At 42.1% G+C, this 20,393-nt stretch overlaps 2 protein-coding genes and 1 long non-coding RNA gene across 5 annotated transcripts; 2 read left to right on the forward strand and 1 right to left on the reverse strand.

Moving 5' to 3' along the window:
• Positions 1-8,713: 8,713 nt before the first annotated feature.
• Positions 8,714-10,201, reverse strand: LOC108820060 (uncharacterized). The gene has a single exon (XM_018593047.1). It carries the CDS (start codon positions 10,199-10,201, stop codon positions 8,714-8,716), a length of 1,488 nt encoding a protein of 495 aa, XP_018448549.1.
• A 1,719-nt stretch (positions 10,202-11,920) lies between these two features.
• Positions 11,921-14,135, forward strand: LOC108819520 (uncharacterized). Of its 3 annotated transcripts, XR_008940269.1 has the most exons (7): positions 11,965-12,235; positions 12,404-12,462; positions 12,590-12,637; positions 12,806-12,917; positions 13,002-13,161; positions 13,538-13,729; positions 13,847-14,135. It is a non-coding gene; the product is annotated as an uncharacterized LOC108819520 (long non-coding RNA). The 3 variants fall into 3 exon arrangements; XR_001944257.2 differs by having other exon boundaries at positions 11,921-12,235; positions 12,336-12,462; positions 13,538-14,135; XR_001944256.2 differs by having other exon boundaries at positions 11,972-12,235; positions 13,538-14,135.
• Positions 14,136-15,684: 1,549 nt separating this feature from the next.
• Positions 15,685-20,284, forward strand: LOC108822401 (calmodulin-binding transcription activator 5). Its single transcript, XM_018595470.2, has 13 exons — positions 15,685-15,894; positions 16,251-16,376; positions 16,435-16,550; positions 16,623-16,711; positions 16,825-16,870; positions 16,989-17,097; positions 17,244-17,363; positions 17,484-17,542; positions 17,626-18,048; positions 18,145-18,845; positions 18,941-19,490; positions 19,585-19,881; positions 19,966-20,284. Exons 1-13 carry the CDS (start codon positions 15,831-15,833, stop codon positions 20,014-20,016), a joined length of 2,751 nt encoding a protein of 916 aa, XP_018450972.1. The 5' UTR covers positions 15,685-15,830; the 3' UTR covers positions 20,017-20,284.
• The last annotated feature ends 109 nt before the right edge of the window (positions 20,285-20,393 follow it).

A 20,393-nucleotide genomic window follows, 5' to 3' on the forward strand; every position in this document is an offset into this window, starting at 1 on the left:
TTCTTCTTGTTTTCTGCCTGATCAAAGAAGGTAACTAACGGCCTGTGATCTGAGCCTTCAAACCGGAGGTATTCACAGTAACCTGACGGGAAGAGCTCAGACCATGCGCAATTGGCCATGGATCTATCCAGGCGGGATTGGATAAAATGACTATAACGGACACCGCGCCAGGACAGAGCATTTCCTGTATGTTGGATATCCCATAGTCCTGATTGAGACACGAAATTCCGAAAGGAAAGGAAAGAGCCTTCCCATCGCTGAGGACCACCTTCCTTTTCGGCGTTGTCTAGTAGATCGTTGAAGTCACCAGTAATGAGCCAAGCATCATCCCGTTGGGCGCTTAGGTTCGTGAGGCGTTGCCAGAAAGCCGCTCTCTCTTTTTGTCGCGGAGCTCCATAGACAAACGTGACGAAGAAGGAGTTTTGCTTTGAAGTAATCCGAGTATCAATCAAGTTAGGAGAAGAGTCCAAAATATCTATTTCAACATCATCTTTCCAAGACAGGGAGAGACCTCCACTAAAACCCAAAGGAGGTACAGTGAAGTGATTAACATAATCCGTACGCCTGAAAAGATTGAAAATAGCTTCGTCTTGCTGCTTGGTCTCCATTAGAAACACTATGTCTGGGGAGAAACGTTTGCAGATCTCCTTAAGCCGTCGAACTGTAGGGATGCTTCCAATTCCCTGACAGTTCCAGCTCACACACGCTAAGGAAGAGCAGATGGTGGAGCCCGAAAATCCACCACTCGCTTGCTGATCGCTGGTATGATGCGTGCTGTGGGGGGCTGCTCCTGAGTGTTATCCGTAGCTTCATCAGTCGGAGAAGCCGCTATAGGAGCTGAGTTCCCAGAGTTCTTGCTTCGGGGCGAATTCTGAACTTGAGTAACTCTTCGCTTCTTGAGACTTACTCCTTGTAAAGGAGTACGAGCTGCCCTTTTCCTGGCTGCAGGTTTCCTCACTGGAGGCTTAGCAGACTGTTTCGATTTTGTTTGAGGGGTTACAGTGGATCGCTTCTCAGAATTGGGTGGTCTGCCAAGTCTCTTCTTTTGTGGAGCTGCTTCTGGGGGAAGGTCCTCTATAGGTTCTGGCAGTGGAAGCCCACCTAGCCTGAGGGAAACATGGAGACGATCCTCACTTAAGGTTCGTATCGGAGATGTCGGGGTTTCCGGGATGGAGAGGCGTTCTTTTGCTGGAACTCTCGAGCCCGATGGTTTGGAGGAGCTGTCCGCTACATAGTCACGGAAAGACTCCTCAAGGTACTGGACCTCTACATTCTGAAGTCGGTTGCTCTCAGAGTTTGAGTGAGACACTCCATTCTGGAGTACATTGATCCCAGGAGAGGGTAGGGAGAGGCGATGGAGAGCTGATTGTCTAGCTTTAGATGCACTGGAATCCTCTCTGCCAGTAGGAGGTGTTGCAATCATCTATTCTCTTGCCGGTCTTGGAGATGGAGTATGAGAGATTCTTTGAGAGGAAGGTGTTTGTAGGGGTCTCACATTTGTGGTAAAGGCTTTTTCCACCCACATTTTAGTACTTTCCTTCTCCGGTCTAGAATTATGTCTCGAGCCATCACTACGGTGAGAGGAGAGTTGTCTCTTTTGAACTACAGGAGCTCGTGAATTAGATGGACGATGGGTGACAGGCTGGTTGCTATGTGATATGGGTTCCCTTGCATAACTCCTCGAGTTAGTCATTAGTCGTTCCTTGTCCTCGAGAAGCGACCAAGAGACATCATCTCTTGAGTAGCAACGGGAGTCCTCATATCTGGGATTAGAATAGTTCCTGCTGTCAGAGTGTCTCCCTTTGTCCAGATTGTCCTCAGAATTGAATCGAGATAGCTTCCTCTCATCTTGTCTCCTTCTTTTTGCTTCAATACGGTGAAGGGTTTGGGTTGGTTGATCCCCACCGGTTTGGAGAGACGATCTTTCAGAGATCTAGAAGCAGGACAGTCCTTAGTTTCATGGCACAGTGACTTACAGGAGAAGCAATGCTTGTCCAGGTTCTCATATTGCAGCTCAACTACCTTGATTTCGCCCGAGGGGAGCTCAGTATCAAGGTAGAAATCCAGCGGTCTCATGCCGTTAATCACCACTCGAACTTTGCCTTTCTTAGCATCCTTAGCTTCCACGTATCCCAGTTCAGAGCCAATAGCATGGAGGGACTCATCGGTCCAAAAGTGGAGGGGAAGACCGTGAACTGAGATCCAAAATGGGATTAGGTTAGGAAAGTTGTCGGAGACATTAGGTTCCCATCTTTGAAGAATAATCATCCAGCGCTTGAAGTGATAGGGGCCTCTGCGGAGAATGGATTGTAGGTCAGCTTCTGTTTCAAACCTGAACTGGAAGAGATTAGGGCCCAGATCACGACCGATGAAGTTACCAACTACAGACCAGTGGTTGAGGAAGAAATCCACCAAAGCTCTTGTCTTTTGGATAGCCGGGTTTGTAACGCGACCTATCAGGGTTAATCGGTTCTCCTCGATGAGGTCAGAGGTGTTGGAGGCTGGTATCTTCACTGGGGCGCGGCGGCCGCTTCCGCCTGAGCTTGAAGGCCACTTTGCCTTATCGGTTCTTGAAACTCTGTTAGACATGACTAGATTGAAGCTAGTAGGTAGAAACAGAGGAGTGTACGGAAGTACGTACGGAAACCCTAGATCGGGTAGGGACTCGGAGAAACCACGAAATGACTGAGAAGATCTACACACGACAGTAAGGAAACCAACGAGAGGTATGGAGAGTGGATCGGGATTCACGGGAGCAAAACTTTGCCAAGGCGGAACTAGGGTTTTGAATTCGGGGACGTCATACGGAGACGTAGATAACCTTAGTAGTCAGGTAAGAAAGGGAGAGCGAAGGTCTACTTTTAAATCCAAGTCGAAAAACTCGCTCAGAAAAAAGTAGCTGCGGCGGAAGGAGGCGTTAGACGGTGGAGAGATTTGAATTAGCGGTGGAGCCGTACAAATCGTGAAACCGTTGAGCCATCCTCGAAATCCGTGTCTAAGAGAAAAGGGGTCTTCGCGCGTGTCTCCTACGCTCCGGGTCTTTCAAAAGCCAACTTATTATTGAAGTTATTAAATAACACAATTGATACCTCGCAGGTAGTAAAAGAAGAATTGGTGACAATGGAATAGTCTGTGATGCATATCTTGAATTTATGGCTGGTTGGTCTGTATATCCCGACGGCTTGGCAAACCAGGAAATTCTGGAGGATCCTCCATTGACCAATCTGCAATTGTTTTACACGAGCAAGGAAGACTTTCTTACAGGTACAATGGATCTGAACTCCCTACAATAAGAAATATTGGTTTAGTCTTAGGCAAAAAAAAATTATAGAAAATGAATAGGTTAAAATGAAAACATACCATCTTATCTTCAAGTATAAACTCGAAAGTGTCTTCTCCAGAACCGTTTGGAGGGGGTTGTGTCCAGGAATGAAGAACTTTCACTTCCACCTTCCAAGAATTTTTATATGGTTTGATATTGTTCAAAAAAGTGATTGCGCTAGATGAGGGCACCATAGCCATAGTAGTGTTTTGTTTAATATGAGGTGTAGACAAAAGGGAGGTTATATAGGAAGGTGATAATGTAGGTTTAAGAAGTAATTGAGTATAAAGGAACGTGTGTAGGAGGAAATGAAGGTGATTTTATAAATTTTAATTAATTTAAACTAATGGTTTATAAGTTAAATGGGCCAGGCGATTTAAAAAAAAAAATAAGTTTAAACTAAAACCTGTTTCCAAACAAATATCCCTTCTAATACTATCTCTGTATCCAAACATTACAATTGTGTACTACGATTTTAATAATATAGATAATAACAAAATATATGATACACATAAATCATTAAATAAATATTCGTGCGACCGCACATATCAATCTCTAATTTTATTGTTAAAATGTGGAATATATTTATGAAACAATAATTGATCTTTTTATACCAGGAGGTGTCTGGTCTTTCGGCCGAGATAATCCCTCTAGATCCGGAACCAGACGGTGTTAATACCATTTATGGCATAAAGTATCCTTCCAGTACAAGTCGAATCCGGGTTGGGTAGTTGTAGCCGCGATGGTTTTGCCACCAAACTAACTCGTCCTGGTTGAAACAACAATGAATGGCAAATTTATATAGATGGTCTATCCACTAGATGGGAGAAATGCTTTCTTCCTCCTTTCTATTCTCAGCCAAAGAGTTTTAGTAATACTATCATTTAATACTATTAGTTTTCTAAACAAATTGGGGACTTCACTTCGGTGAGGTCTCAGTGGATCTTCTCGAAAAAAACAATAATTTTTTTATAGTGCCACTTTTGCGAAAACTTGAACCCCATTGCTTCAACGACTCTCGAGAAAAAACACAGTTTCGAACACCACTAAATAATGAATTAATACTTATTATAGTTATTAAACGGAAAAGTTTGTGATTTACATGAAAAATTGAGGTCGGCAACCAAATGTAATTGGCTAAACAATTGTATTTTCTTTCGTTTTCTTTTTTTTTTTTTTTTTTTTTAGCTCATCAAATACTTTCATTGACCAATACTGTTTGATACACTGCAATATCAGAACTAACTTGAAACTTAAGCCATACTGGCACAATAGAATATAACTTAGGAATACTAGACACAAAAGTGATTGATTCCTTTGCTATCCTATCTGCTGCCTTATTTCCACCCCTAGGAGAGAACCTTACTTCAAAAGACTGAATCCGAGCTAGGTAGGAGCGTATCACCTCTATCGTTGGGCGCAGAATAGGCCAAGCATCATCAACTCCATTGATCATGTTGACCAAAGGCAGGGAGTCTGACTCAAAGATGATGTTCTTGTAGCCAAAGTTTGCCATTGTCTCTGCCCCCCACTTTAGTGCTTCAGCTTCTGTGAGAATCGGTGATGCTGCCTTTAGCACAGCTCGCGCCCCTGCCCATATCAGTTTCCCAGCCGCGTCTCTGCATAGACATCCTAAACCACTGGTTTCCTTGTCTTTGTTCCAGGAACCATCACTATTACATTTCAGCCAGTGGGTAGGAGGTGGAGTCCATGACCGCTTCTGGTTTGTGAGTATGGGGCTTTTAACCACATTCCTCTTTACCTCTGATTCTACCGCCTCTGTCTCTCCTTCCATTCATCTGCATCCTCCTGCGCTTTCATACTACACTCTCCGCCTCATACTCTTTACCCCTGAAAAGAAATTCATTTCGGTTTTTCCACAGACGCCATAGCAACCATGGTACTAAGTCGGTCTGAATCTCATCCCGAGGATAGGTAGCTTGAATAGTCAACACGTGATGCACATTGGAGTAGAGAGAGTTCATCATCACACCTTCAGGAGGAGTAGGAATTGGAGAGAGAGCCCATACAAGTCGAGCAAAATGACACTGAAACAGTACATGATTCACCGATTCTGCATCTCCTCCACATCTCATGCATCTTCCCTCCTTAGATATGTGTGTACGCACCATATTCTCTGCTACAGGGAGGGAGTTACTGATACATCTCCACAGGAAGTGGTGGATCTTAGGACTGGTTTCAGTGTTCCATACTAGCTGATACAGTCTGTCAAAGCTGGGCTGGTCTTCTACTACAGATGTTGGCTTATTTAGCACATTGGTCTGTACCCAGTACCCTGACTTCACTGTATAAGCTCCAGTTCTGTTGTAATCCAAATATACCCATCCTGGCTGCTTGAACCACAGGTTCTGATCCTCATAATCCTCTGCGCCTCAGCTTCGGGGAAGACACGTAGGAGCAGTTGATGATTCCACTCTCTCCCTTGATTTATAACAGATCACAAACCTTTAGGTTATGATGAGGTCTAGGCACCAGGTTACCCTCATTCCATCTGATCACCTCTGCTCTTCTTGCCGGTTTCTGACCAATCCAAGCATCTTGAAATACTTTTGTATCCATCCCATTGCCTATCAGTACCCTAGCTCCCTGTTGTAATAGCTTTTGCGCCGCATGAATACTCCTCCATGCATAGGAGGGTCTAGAGCCAAGGCCAGCTTGGAGAGGTTCTGAGTGTGCAAAATAACGGCTGCAGAAAACCCGGGTGAGAAGAGAATCTTTCTGGGACAGCATCCTCCATAGCTGCTTGCCTAGAAGCGCCACATTAAAGGCCTCAATGTCCTTGAAACCGAGCCCCCCACATGCTTTCGGTTTGCTTAGCTGGTCCCAACTTTTCCAGTGAATACCTCTAGAGTCTTGTTTATTCCTCCACCAGAATGCAGACATGGTAGATGCTATTTTCTTGCAAACTGTCCGAGGGAGGAGAAACACGACATAGCATAAGTTGGGAGGGCTAGGGCCACCGCCTTGAGCATAACCTCCTTTCCTGCTGGTGATAGGAACCGGGTTTGCCACCCTTGACATCGTTCGGACAGGCTGTCTTTGAGATAGCTTAGTAGTGAGACTCTGGAGCCACCAAACGTTTCAGGCAGTCCCAAATAAATCCCTGCTCCAGCTTCCTGTTCAATACCCAGCTTTTGCTTCACCTCTGCTCTCCTCTCCAACGGTATATTCTTACCAAAGAAAATGCTTGACTTTTGGTAGTTTATCCTCTGTCCCGAAGCTAGACTGTAGCTGCTCAGAATTTGAGACAAATGCTCCAGCTCTTCTGTGTTCCCTTTACAGTAGAACAGGCTATCATCGGCATAGAGCAAGTGAGAGATTGGGGGTGCTCCTCTTGCCACCTTAAGACCTGTTAACTGACCTCTTGCTTCTGCCTTTCTCAGCATATGCACTAACATCTCTGTGCAAATCACGAAGAGGTAGGGGGATATCGGATCGCCTTGGCGTAGTCCTCGGGAGGGTGTGATGTCTCCATAAGGCTTCCCGTTAATGAGCACCTGATATCTAGCAGAAGAGACACACGCCATAATCAAATCACACCACTGGTCCGCAAAACCCAGGGATTTCATAGCCAATCTCAGAAAAGGCCACTCTACTCTGTCATATGCTTTGGAAATATCTGTTTTCACCGCTATGAACTCCTCCGAGCACTTGTTGTTGGATGTTAAGGCATGGAGAAGTTCATGGGCTACTAGGATATTATCCTGAATGACCCTGCCTTCAATAAAATCAGCCTGAGTTTCAGATATAATCGACGGGAGGATCTTTTTGAGTCTCTTAGCCAAAATCTTTGTTATTATCTTGAAAGCTACATTACACAGGCTAATCGGTCTAAAATCCGCTAGACTGGACGCATTAATCTTCTTCGGAATTAAACAGATGTTGGTTCTGTTAATTCCCTCCTCAAGCTGTCCTGACCGAAAGAACTCCTTTACCATTGTAGTGAGATCCTCGCTAACCGACTCCCAGAAATTTTGGTAGAAGTAGGCACTCATCCCATCTGGTCCCGGGCATTTTTGGGGATTGGTATCAAAGACAGCTCTTCTAACCTCCTCCAGTGTAACCTCCTCCAGGAGCTCTGCATTCTGAAGCGGAGAAACCTTATGTTCCATATCACCCCAGTCGTCCAGCAATACACCCACATCTTCTGATGCGAATAGTGACTTGAAATAGTCTTCTGCAACTCTGCCTAGGTCCTCTTCCTCATACCACACTTTCCCATCAGCATCCACAAGATTATGAATATAATTTTGCGCTCTTCGATTCTTTGTGGTTGCATGAAAAAACTTGGTATTCATATCTCCTGCTTTTAGCCAGTCAAGCCTGCTTTTCTGCTTCCAAAAGATCTCTTCGTTATGATACTCCTCACTAAGCTCCTTTCTCAACTGGCTAATTTCCCCCGGTATATATAGGTTCTGATGAGAGGCAATGTCTATTCTGTGATGGAGCTCTTGAATTCTGATCGCAGAGTTTGGTTTCGCAGATTTCTTCCAGACAGAGATATCTTGCCGGCACTTAGCGATTTTCTGCATTAAACCAAACAGGCCTGCGCCCCCACTGCTCCAACTCTGTTTCACCGTCTCAGAAAAACCTTCTTTTTTAATCCATCTCTGATCATACCTGAATGTAGCCCTCTGTTTCCATTCAATCCCATCAAGACAATTCAGAATGGGACTGTGATCTGAGCATCCTTTTTGGAGGTACCTCGCTGTGGCTTTTGGAAATAAGGTCATCCAGGCCGGATTTGCTACTGATCTGTCGAGCCTGCATTGCACGAGGTCATTATTGCGGACTCCATGCCATGAGAGTTTGTAGCCTTTGTGCTGTATTTCCCACAGTCCGCAGTCCCTCAACATCTGCCTGAACTCTGCACCATCCTCGTCCTTTCGCACTGCTCCCCCATGTTTTTCCGACTGATCCACAATTTCGTTGAAGTCGCCCGTCAGAAACCAAGGCTCCTTCCTATTGACTCCTATCCTTGTCAGCCGCTCCCACACTCCGTTTCTATTACCTTTAACGGGTTCCCCATACACTCCCGTTAAGTAGAACGATTTATCTCTCCAAGATACTTGGAGATCCATGATCCTGTTGTTAGCCTGGCAAACCGAGATGTTACATGTCTCCTTCCATAAAACTGCCAGCACACCACTCTTCCCTATTGGATCCACTGTTCTCAACCCGTGGAAACCAAGTTTCTCCACTACGTCTTCTAGATACCAACGCTTGTTCTTCGTCTCACTGAGGAATATTATATCAGAAGAATACACCCGGTGTATTTCCTGGAGTTGTCGAACTGTAAGGGCATTCCCCAACCCCTGACAGTTCCAACTCAATATCCTCATATTGGAGTTGAAGGGTTGGTATCAACCATCAACCCTTCTTCAACAATTTTGCCGCTTCCCAACACCATCCGCTGAGCAGAACGGTTAGGAGCATTGGCTGCCATAGAGGCAGAATGATGTTTCTCACCAGAGCTTCGACTACCAGATCCTCTTCCTCCCGAGCCAAGTCGCTCAAAAACAGATGGAGTTGAGATCTCTTGATTACTCTCGATCCTTGCCTTCTTTTGAGCTCTTTCGTCACTTCTGCTAAGTCTCCTTTTTTGTTCCCACTAGGCTCTGTCTCCTCTAGTGATATCTCCAATACAGGATTCGACGATAGACCCCCCAGTCTTTCAAACACTGATGCAGGAGGCCTCTCCTCAGATTTCTGTAGCGCCAAGGACTGTCTTGAGTGAGGAGAGATGCTCTTTTGACCACCTAGTCTGTTGAAAACCGATGGTGAATCCTGACTAGCCCCAGAGGATACCCCAGCTCCCAGTCTTCCCTGTGAGTTGCTTCTATTCGCTGGGTGGGCTGACGACTCCTCTGTACTCCTCGATCGTCTCACCCCTGTCAGTGATTGGCTCTGGGAGCCCTTAGGTAGCCATACTTGGGACGCTTCACCCACCACTGACTTCCCTTTTCTTCCCATCTCTCTTCTGTTACTTGGTGTAGTTGAGCGTCGGGGCGCTTGCTCTGATCGTGATGCTTTTGTCTTCCGCTGCCCTCTTTGTATAGCGTTCTCCGCCTTCTGAAGTGCAGGGCGTTGCCTACTTGAGCTAGACAGAGACTCTGGCCTTGTGGTTCTCTTATCCCCCACATCTAGCTCTCTGTAGTCCACTGCCAGATTATCTTTCATTGGGCAGTAGAGCTGATCATGTGTTAATCTTTTACACAAGAAACACACTTTGATCAGTTTCTCGTATTCAAGCTCCGTTGGTACCACCTCCCCTGATTTAAATCTTGCAGTTCTCTTAAACTGGAGAGGTTCCTCTGTGTTGATCCACACCAGTGCCCGAACATACTCCACTGAAGAGGAGTTTTTAGCATGGAGCTCTACCTTCTCCACTTTGCCTAGCGGATCCAGCAGAACTTCTACAGCCTTCTTTTTGAGCAGATGAACTGGAAATCCTCTAATGCGAATCCAAAACGGAATTTGGCACAGGAACTCATGACTTGGATTTGGAGACCATTTGTCGAGGGACACAATCCACCCATTCACAAACCAAGGGCCCTTAGTGAGCACATACTGTAAGTCCCTCTCGTGCTGGAAGAAGAACTGGACCGTATTTTCTCCCACCCCTCTTCCTCTTACACTCTCCTCCAGGCCCCAGATCGGAGGAAGTGCCTTCACCAAGCCGCCAACTTTATGGACTGTAGGGTTGAGGCATCGGACAATAATGCTCCTCGAGTTCTCCTCAATAAGGTCTTCGTTTTCCAGCTCCGGTATGTCAACAAAGTCTCCTTCATCCAACAGCTCAAGCTCCTTGAGCTCGTTGATAAGAGACGACTCCTTCCTTTTCCGAGGCCGATTCATCTTGATTCAGATCTGAGAATGAAACCCTAGGAAACCTTTCAAACCAAAGAAACAGAAGCCACACAGGCCTAATGAGCTACTCTGATACTAGGTAGTACGGGTAGAATGAACTTCAGGACCAAACCAAGTCAGATTCGCTTCGCTATCGCCACCATGAACTTCTAGTTCAAACTCCTGAAGACTTGCGACGAGGCACCACACTCACCTACTCTCCGGATACGGAGCTACCAGATCAGAAAATGGAGCAGAGGAGATGAATCGGGAGAAAAAACCCTAATTTCGCCGCCGTCGCCTTCTCTGTCGCCCTTTTCATTTTTTTTTAGGTTTTAATATTTTCTTTCGTTTTCTTAATAGGCTAACCTGCAAGACAAATTAATTGCTGATATAGTGTCTCAAACTTAAACAAACAAGGAACTTTTTAAATCAAATTTGGTCCGTCCGGTTCAGTGTCTTCTTTTGGTTTGGCTTTTCTCGTCCCTCGAACCAGTCAAACTATACAGCACGACCGGTCTTAAAATTTTGAAGGCCTGAAAGCATCTCTATGTAAATTTCTTTTTTTTTTTTGCAAATTTGGGGACCTAAAAAGTATTTTTTGGGAACTTAAATTTTTTTTTTCAAAAATTTTGGAAGTCTGTAGCAAATGTTTCATTAGGCATAGCTTAGGGCCGGTCCTGCTATACAGCGTATCTTTCAGTAATTGTCAACTATTAGATGAGACCAACATATCCAATAAAATCGTGCCACGTTTTTACTGTGTACAAGTTTGTCACATGCAGGAAATAACTTCAAACAAATTCCAGGATAAAAAGAAAAGAAAAACACTTTTGAATAATGTTAATCAATTTTGCCCTACTTCTTTATAGTATTTTAACATCTACCCATGGAGTTCCTGAATCATCCAATCAGCCACAACAAACTTTTCATATTTTCTCTACATACTATAGTATTTTACCATGTTCGGAAACGCGCTAGGCGTGAGTCGGGCGGTCGAACCGGGTCTAGCGAGTTGACAAAAAATCGGAGATTAACCGGAGATTAATCGGGGATTAGTTTATCAGCATATTATATATATACACATATAAATACTAGTTTTGGATAAATGTTACAGGTTCCGTGCAGGCCCATTTGGTAAAAGTCCTACGAGATTTACTAAAACGACGCAGCTTTGATTCATCTTTAACACTTTTTTTTGTTTTTTACCTTTTAATGAGGGATAAAATTGATTTTCGAAGTCATCTTCTTCCTAACGTAAAATCTGCAACAACGCCTCCATTTTTCCAAAGCTTTTCTCACCCATTTACACACAGTTTTATCATTTTATTATTTAATCATATCAAAGTTTTACAGATCTTACTAAAATACATAGGTTTTTAACACAAAACGAAACAAAAACGATATTTTTTTGAAGAATCCGATTTTATCACCGAGTAGAGCCGTTTCACCACGGTGGTTGGCCGCCAAGCGTGTACTAGCCGGAAAAGCGGCCGCCTAGCCCGCATCGAACATGGGTATTTTATAGCGTCTACCCATAGAGTTCCCGAATCATCCAATCAGTCGCAACAAAATTTTCATACTTTTCTCCATATGCTTTTTCTTTTCAACTAACTAGGATACATCTTTTATTAGTTAAATAATAGTGTTATTATAATAGTTACATACATGTAAAAAATTAATTATAAAAAATTAATCTATAACACTACTAAAAGAAAAATATCAAGCTCCATGAGACTATCCACGTCAGATGGGAAAATCAGCCAATCAGATTTGAGAATTAGTCCACATCAGTCACTTACGTCTTGCGCTTCCTATTCTTATCTCTTCTCCTTTACTTCATCTTTAAGAAGTTTGTAAATGGCTAAACTGAAACCTCTCCGCTTCTCCTATCTTCCCCTACATATCTCATTCTGATTTATGATTCTCCCCACTCGGCCACTCCATAGATCCGTTGAAAGCTACGGCACCGCTCCGGCTTTTCTGTTCATCACTTACCGGCTTGTGAGAGGTGAAGCTGATCTTCAGGGTCATTCATTTATGGTAAGCCCGGAACCCAGAATACTAATAGGGCTCGAGATGCTCCTAATTGATGAACAGATACAAACAAATCTTTATAATTGTCTACTTTTCTTGCCCATAGACATCTCGCACCCGTGGTTCTTAAAATGGAGCTTGCAAACTAATGGAGCTTACTATGATACTTTGCAGGCTTCTCACCTACCCACATCTACTAGGTGCAGGAGAAGCTAGATCTCTTACATAATTCGGTCTGTTTTTTCCAATTAAGAAGTTTCAAAACTATATATATGATATGAGACCAGAAGGAGAGGCCACATCTCCTCATTATTCTGTCTCCCTATCTTCTGTTCTTATTGCAATCTTCTAAAATGGCAGATCCTTAATTGCTTATGGGGATTGATATGGTTCTGGTAAACTGAGAAGGTAATTCGATTCCACTGAATCTGTGTTCCTTTTAACTCATCGGAGAATTTTCGCTTTTTAACACTACACTATCTTATACGAGATCGAGTACTCGCTCAATGTTTTTTTTCTTTAGCTCATCGCATAAAATTGGATTTGTAACATTTGATTGTTTTCTTATGGTTGCAGTCCACGCTAATTAAGGGACCAGCTGTTTGTGTCTGTGTTTTTGATGGTCTGGTCTCAGCTGTTGAGACAATGGTGTTCGTCGCAACTAACATCAATTATAAGTTTGTCGAAGGTTCTGGTTTTCCTGAAATCTTTTCCAAATTAATCAATTCCACTTAGCAACTCCTCATATTTTTATTTTTTTCCCTTCTGACAGGTCGTATCTTCCTAAACAGTATGACAAAAACACATTTTTACTTAGCTCTGCTTCTATGCAGTTACTTTAAGCTTTACTAAAGGTCAACTAGCAAACTCACCAGTACTGGTTGTCTAACACAAACTCATACGTCTTCTGGGGTGATGAAAACCTACACCAGGTCAGATATCTGAAAGCCTAAACCTTTTTACACATCACCTCCAAAGATTTAGTGTTAACCTCCATTAGTCAAAATTCTTCCTTCAGGTATCTTAATCCATTATCGTTTCTGGAACCTAAGAGAAAACGGTTTCGATTTTAACCCAAGAGAATCCAATTATCATATATTGTGTGTCAAAGATACCAGTGATATTTTGTTCTGCTTTGCTTATACTAGCAACCATACTTTTTTCGTTAAGCTCTTTTTTATCAACTGTTGTGCATAATCTGAAGGCACTGCATACTAAAGAAAAGTTGCATTATACAATGAAACAAATGTCTTTTGTTATCCCTATTATGTGATCCCTCACGTTATTTATATATTGGTTGTTGCGTAGGTGATAACATGGTCTCCACTTTTGGACACGTTCTGCAGCAGCATAAAGCTAGAGCTGGAGCTGGTGTACAAAGTCCAAATGCAATGCCATGAGGATGCAATTTTCCCAGAAATAGTGAGGTCATGACCTTTAGTGCTCGCTGAAGGCACCATCGTCCATTTTTTTTGTAAAGGAATCTACTCGAAAGGACAGGTTAGTTCCATAACATTATGTACAACACTTCATCAGTCAACGTGGTTTCAAAACAAAAATTAGTCGGTCTCAGAGCATTTGGGTTGACGTTTGTGAATGTTGCGGTGAGTGTTGCAGCCAAACCTTTGTGAAAAGCCTAGAGATTTTGAAATGACTTAAACAAAGCAGATGACTGACGTTTCTTCTGCACTGTGCTCTATATTTTTGTTTCTTTTCTACAGTCAGTAATTTTAAAGTTCTAAGGATTCTATCTATCTTTAAACTATATTGCTTGTGATGTTTATGCTGCAGTTGCTTTTATTGATGTTTTGGCAGTAATATGTATTTGAGACTGTTTCCTTTTCAGTTGACTATTTGTTAGTTTCTGACTTTGTATTTCAGTTTTTAGTTGACGATTCATGGTAAAGCATATTAGAAACTACCTCATGTAAAGTTAATTTGATGATTTTTTTCTTTAAACACCAAGTTCAGAAAAATGATCTCAATGGGAAGTAAAATTCCATTTATGGCGTCATTCAGAAAACATATCTAATTATTTGAGTTTCTCTTTTAGCTTTTCAGTTTTTAATGGTACGACATGTGTGAAGAAATTAGACATTCTATATTACTAGGCTGAAAAAATTAACAAAATAAGGTAACCTTTTTTCTATTCTATTTTTCAAAATAACTATAGGCATAAGTTAGAAACAAAATTTTAATTCCATTATTCAATTCGATGAATACAGACAAGTTGTGATTGAAAGACCATTGAGCTAAGCCTTTTATTAAATAAAAAAAGAAGACAATTGAGCTATATCAGTAGAGTAAAAACCACACTGTCAAAAACTTTTTCCCTTTGTAAAGATGATATTTGTAGATAAGATTTTTTCAATGACCAAATGTCCATCAGGTTAGAATTTTATTATTTCAAATAAATTTTGGAAAGAAACAATATTGATGTAGGCCTCCATCATCTACAAGCATATTTCGATGCATTTTAGCTATACGGTATAACCATGCTATGCAGGGGAGAAAACGATGTCAAAGAAGTATACATTGATAAAATTGGTTGGAATTGGAAGTGAGACCATAATTTGGGTGATTAATGTTGGAACCACAGTAAAAAACTATTGCATGGAGTATAAATTAAAAGACTCAGTTGATAGTCCAGCGTTCTACAAGCAACAAAAGCTACAATTTTCCGAGTCTGTATTGTCTGCAAAGCTCGATCAGAGATTATAGACCAACATGACCAGAAAGTTTCAAAGGGGGCTAAAAACATGTGACTCGAACAGAGATTATAGACCGATTGCTCGAACGGCACCTATGTGATTACTTTTAGGTTCTAACAATAACTCACTGGATGAATCAAGAGTACAAAGTTGTAGAGATAGTTTAAAGTACAGACATGATTATCGAATGATAATATCTGTCAGCAGTCCGAAACTAGACAATTTGTATGACACATGCTTTTATTACAAAACAAATGACCAACTATATCAAAGTGAAATAAAATTAAAAGAATAAATATAAAACATTACAATCTAAAAAAAATTATAGAAACGTTGTGTTCTCTTTAAAAAATGTTAGAAGATTACTTTGTTTATGCTCAATTTAGAGTAATTTTTTAAATTTTTATAAAATTTATAAAAAATTTAATATGATATAATTTTATTGTAAATTCACCCGCCCGTAGGGCGGGACAGCCACTAGTTATATTAAAAGAAAAATAATTAACAGATTTGGGAAGAAGGGATCCACGTTAATTCGTAGGGGGTGGAAAGTGAAAAAAACAAAAGGTTAGGGTAAAAAATGGAAAAGACAGACATTTTTTTAAAACGCGAGTTAACGCATCATCTACCATTTCCAGTTGAATCGTCAACGCCAAAAAAAAAAAAACAATTTTACTTGTACCTTATAAGAAGTCCTGTCTTTAATTAATTTATAAATTAAAAATACTGTATTAGTGGGAGAAATAGCTCAAATTCGTTTTTGTTTGTTTCTCTCTATCTCTCTCTCTCTCTCATTATTTCGTGTTTCTCAATTTCTGTGTAAACAGTTGTACTTGCAAATCCACTTTCTTAGGGTTTCATCGAAGAAGATCATCGGACGTGTGTCTTAGATGGCCGGCGTCGATTCCGCCAGGCTTATCGGCTCTGAGATTCATGGCTTCCATACTCTCCAAGGTTTTGTTCTCGATCCTTCCTCCTGTTGACGATTCCGTGAAAAAAAAAAGTACTTTGACTGTTTTTTTTTCTGTCCCTTAAAATCGCACAAAAACAGAACAGCTCCTCTTAGTTTCAAAAATCACCGATTCATTGTTCCTCTTCCGATCGCTCTTGATTTTGATCGCATCTAGTGGTTGTTGGATTTGAATCAGAGTACGCCGACATTTTTTTTTAGGATTTAGAGAAAACTTAATCGAAGCAGACTATTTGTTCATCAGTAGACTTTTCGTATTTTTGTTTTTGTTTTCGAAGAATTGTTTGATGAGCATGCTTTTATCACGTGATTGATTACATAAGAATGTGTGATGTTGCAGATCTGGATATAAAAACGATGTTGGAGGAAGCTTACACTAGGTGGCTACGCCCTAATGAGATCCATGCTCTCCTCTCTAACCATAACTACTTCACCATCAACGTCAAGCCTGTCCACTTACCCAAAAGTATTCCCTCTTTACTCTCTTTTTTTTTTTTGCTTTTCTCAAAGTTTTTCTTCTTTAGGTGGCACGATTCTGTTTTTCGACCGTAAGATGCTGAGGAACTTCAGAAAGGATGGTCATAACTGGAAAAAGAAAAAAGATGGCAAGACTATTAAGGAAGCTCACGAACACCTTAAAGTGAGAGCTCTCTTTCACTTTTCGTACCACAGATTTTATATGCTCTCTCTTATATTATTTACCATCTGCCAGGTTGGTAATGAGGAAAGGATCCATGTTTACTATGCCCACGGTGATGATAACCCTACCTTTGTTCGACGGTGTTACTGGCTATTGGACAAGTATGTGGCAGCCAAAGACTGTATAAATAGTTGACTTGATATGCCTTCTTTTAACCCTGCTTTATTTTTCTCAAGGTTTTGAAAATAATTCATCTCTTTCTATATAATGGCAGGTCTCAGGAGCACATTGTTCTTGTCCACTATCGTGAGACGCATGAGGTTTTTCTACCTGTCTCTCAGGCTTATTCTTGTTTCTTTTATGTTAGGAATGGTTGTGGATTAAGGATGATGCACTGATGTTGCGGAATAGCTTACTGGTCTTCTCTTGGTAAAACAGGTTCAGGCAGCTCCGGCAACGCCTGGGAACTCGTACTCAAGTTCCACCACTGACCACTTATCAGCAAAACCTCTGGCTGAAGATAATAATTCTGGTGTCCGTAATCCAGGTGAGCATGAGTCCCCTGACGATCTTGAGCTTTTGCAATCTTGGCTATTCTTCTGTGCTGTTCATAATTTTTAGTGTGTTAAAATATGTTCTTCTCTTAGAAGGCTGGACATTTATACACTTATATTTTTGTTTGCTGGTTTGAAGCGCGCAGCAACAGTCTGGTTGCTAGAAATCATGAGATTAGCCTTCATGAGATCAACACTCTTGATTGGGATGAGCTTCTAGTAGAAGCAGATATAAGCAACCAGCCTTCACCAACAGAAGGTACTTGAGCTTGACCTTTCTAAATTCACATCTTCCCAAAAACAAAAGAGAATATATCTACTTGTTGTGAAAAGGGAGGGATGAGTTGTTGCTGAAAATCATTTGAACTGTTCTTTGCAGACGATGTGTTATACTTCACTGAACAGCTCCAAACTGCGCCTATGGGATCTGCACAGCAAGTGAGTGAAATTGATTTTTCAAGCCTGCAAGTGGCTTTACCTTTCTTGCGGTTCACCATTTTGCCGCCTTGTTTATTGTGCAGGGAAATCACCATGCACTCTACAACGGATCAACGGATATACCATCATATCTCGGTCTTGGGGACCCTGTTTATCAAAATAACAGTCCATGTGGCGCCCGAGAATTTTCTAGTCAGCACTTGCACTGTGTAGTAGATCCAAATCAACAGACAAGGGATTCCAGTGCAGCAGTTGCTAATGAACAGGGTGATGCTCTGCTTAATAACGGTTATGGAAGTCAGGAAAGTTTTGGAAAATGGGTACACAACTTCATAAGTGACTCTCCTGGTTCAGTGGACGATCCTTCCCTTGAAGCTGTATATACACCTGGACAGGAATCATCTGCTCCTCCTGCTGTATTTCATCCCCAGTCTAACATACCGGATCAAATATTCAACATCACTGATGTTTCACCTGCCTGGGCCTACTCGACAGAGAAAACAAAGGTTTCTACGAACTTCTTTCCAATATACCCTTTTCTATCGTGTCACCATTGGTTAGTCCTATAACTGAATCTAACCATTTGCATGTTGATCTTGCAGATTCTTGTAACTGGGTTCTTTCACGACAGCTTCCAACATTTTGGAAGATCAAACCTCTTCTGCATTTGTGGAGAGGTGCGTGTCCCCGCAGAATTTCTCCAGATGGGTGTATATCGTTGCTTCGTTCCCCCTCAATCTCCGGGGATAGTGAACCTTTATCTAAGTGCCGATGGGAGCAAACCAATCAGCCAGTTGTTCAGCTTCGAACACCGCTCAGTTCCAGTTATTGAGAAAGTCGTCCCTCAAGAGGACCAGCTATACAAGTGGGAAGAATTTGAGTTCCAAGTCAGACTAGCTCATCTTCTCTTCACCTCTTCGAACAAAATCAGCGTTTTCTCTAGCAAAATCTCACCTGATAACCTGCTAGAGGCCAAGAAACTCGCTAGCAGGACTTCCCATCTCTTAAACAGTTGGGCGTATCTAATGAAGTCAATCCAGGCGAATGAGGTGCCCTTTGATCAAGCAAGGGACCATCTCTTTGAGCTTACTCTGAAGAATAGGCTGAAGGAGTGGCTTTTGGAGAAAGTGATCGAAGACCGCAACACGAAGGAGTATGACTCTAAAGGCCTTGGAGTGATCCACCTTTGTGCTGTCCTTGGATACACTTGGTCCATCCTTCTCTTCTCCTGGGCAAATATATCTTTAGATTTCCGTGATAAGCATGGTTGGACCGCTCTTCATTGGGCAGCATACTACGGAAGGTAATATAACATACATCTTTACAGTAACACGAGGTTTTTTGCATATCTCCTTTTTGGTTTTATTAACTTCTTTTCCATGTTGTACTCTTTGATAGGGAGAAAATGGTGGCTGCTCTTCTGTCTGCCGGGGCAAGACCTAACTTGGTGACAGACCCGACTAAGGAATACCTCGGCGGCTGCACGGCGGCTGATATTGCACAGCAGAAAGGCTACGAGGGTTTAGCAGCTTTTCTCGCTGAGAAATGTCTTGTAGCACAGTTCAGGGACATGAAAATGGCTGGAAACATCAGTGGTAACCTTGAGGGAATCAAGGCAGAGACGTCAGCAAACCCAGGGCATTCAAATGAAGAGGAGCAGAGCCTGAAGGACACTCTGGCGGCATACAGAACCGCTGCAGAGGCGGCTGCACGGATCCAGGGAGCGTTCAGAGAGCATGAGCTGAAAGTTAGGTCAAAGGCGGTTAGGTTTGCTAGCAAAGAAGAAGAGGCCAAAAACATAATAGCCGCGATGAAGATTCAGCACGCGTTTCGAAATTACGAGACTCGTAGGAAGATTGCAGCCGCTGCTCGGATTCAGTACAGGTTCCAAACATGGAAGATGAGGCGGGAGTTTTTGAACATGCGGAAAAAGGCAATTAAGATCCAGGTAAAATGTTATGTCGCCATGAAAAACTCTGATAGATTACTCTCTGCTGCTTTAGAATGCACTTAAGATGATTTTTTTTTTAATGGTGGTGCAGGCTGTGTTTAGGGGGTTCCAAGTGAGAAGACAGTACCAGAAGATAACATGGTCGGTGGGAGTTCTTGAGAAGGCGATTCTGAGGTGGAGACTCAAGAGAAGAGGATTCAGAGGGCTTCAGGTTAGCCAACCTGAGGCGATGGAAGGGACTGACGTGGTGGAGGATTTCTACAAGACAAGCCAGAAACAAGCAGAGGACAGGCTAGAGAGATCAGTGGTTCGAGTCCAGGCCATGTTCCGGTCCAAGAAGGCTCAGCAAGATTACAGAAGGATGAAACTGGCTCATGAAGAAGCTCAGGTGAAATTACTTTTGCTTCTTTCTATTTTCTTAGTTCAGCTATAAATAATCTTTTTACTTATAAATGTATAACATGTGACACAGCTGGAATATGATGGGATGCAAGAGCTTGATCACATGGCTATGGAGAGCTGAATGTGTGATAGTAAAGATAAGTGTTGTGGAACTGTTAAAGTAAAATTTGTGTAAATGACAAGGGGCAATTTCGACCTTTTCGAAGCTGTTTTCAGAAAAAGTTTCAACGGGGTAATCATGGTAAGATCAAATCCTGGAGCTGGGGAGATTTTGCTTAGAGGCGTCTTGTCATATATTCGGAAGACTGGTGGTTTCTGTAATGCATTATGTAACTTTTGTTAAACAACAATCTAAAATATAATAAGAACAAAAAAAAATGAAACGAACATACTTGAAATCTAGAGTATACATAACGAATGTTGCTGAAGTACAAAACTTTTGTGACATGCTGATCTCGAATTCTTCGTGTTTACACAGCAACTTTTGCACTTTGTGCC

The sequence above is a fragment of the Raphanus sativus genome, unplaced genomic scaffold (genome assembly GCF_000801105.2).
Source record: "Raphanus sativus cultivar WK10039 unplaced genomic scaffold, ASM80110v3 Scaffold0569, whole genome shotgun sequence".
NCBI classification, from domain to species: domain Eukaryota; kingdom Viridiplantae; phylum Streptophyta; class Magnoliopsida; order Brassicales; family Brassicaceae; genus Raphanus; species Raphanus sativus.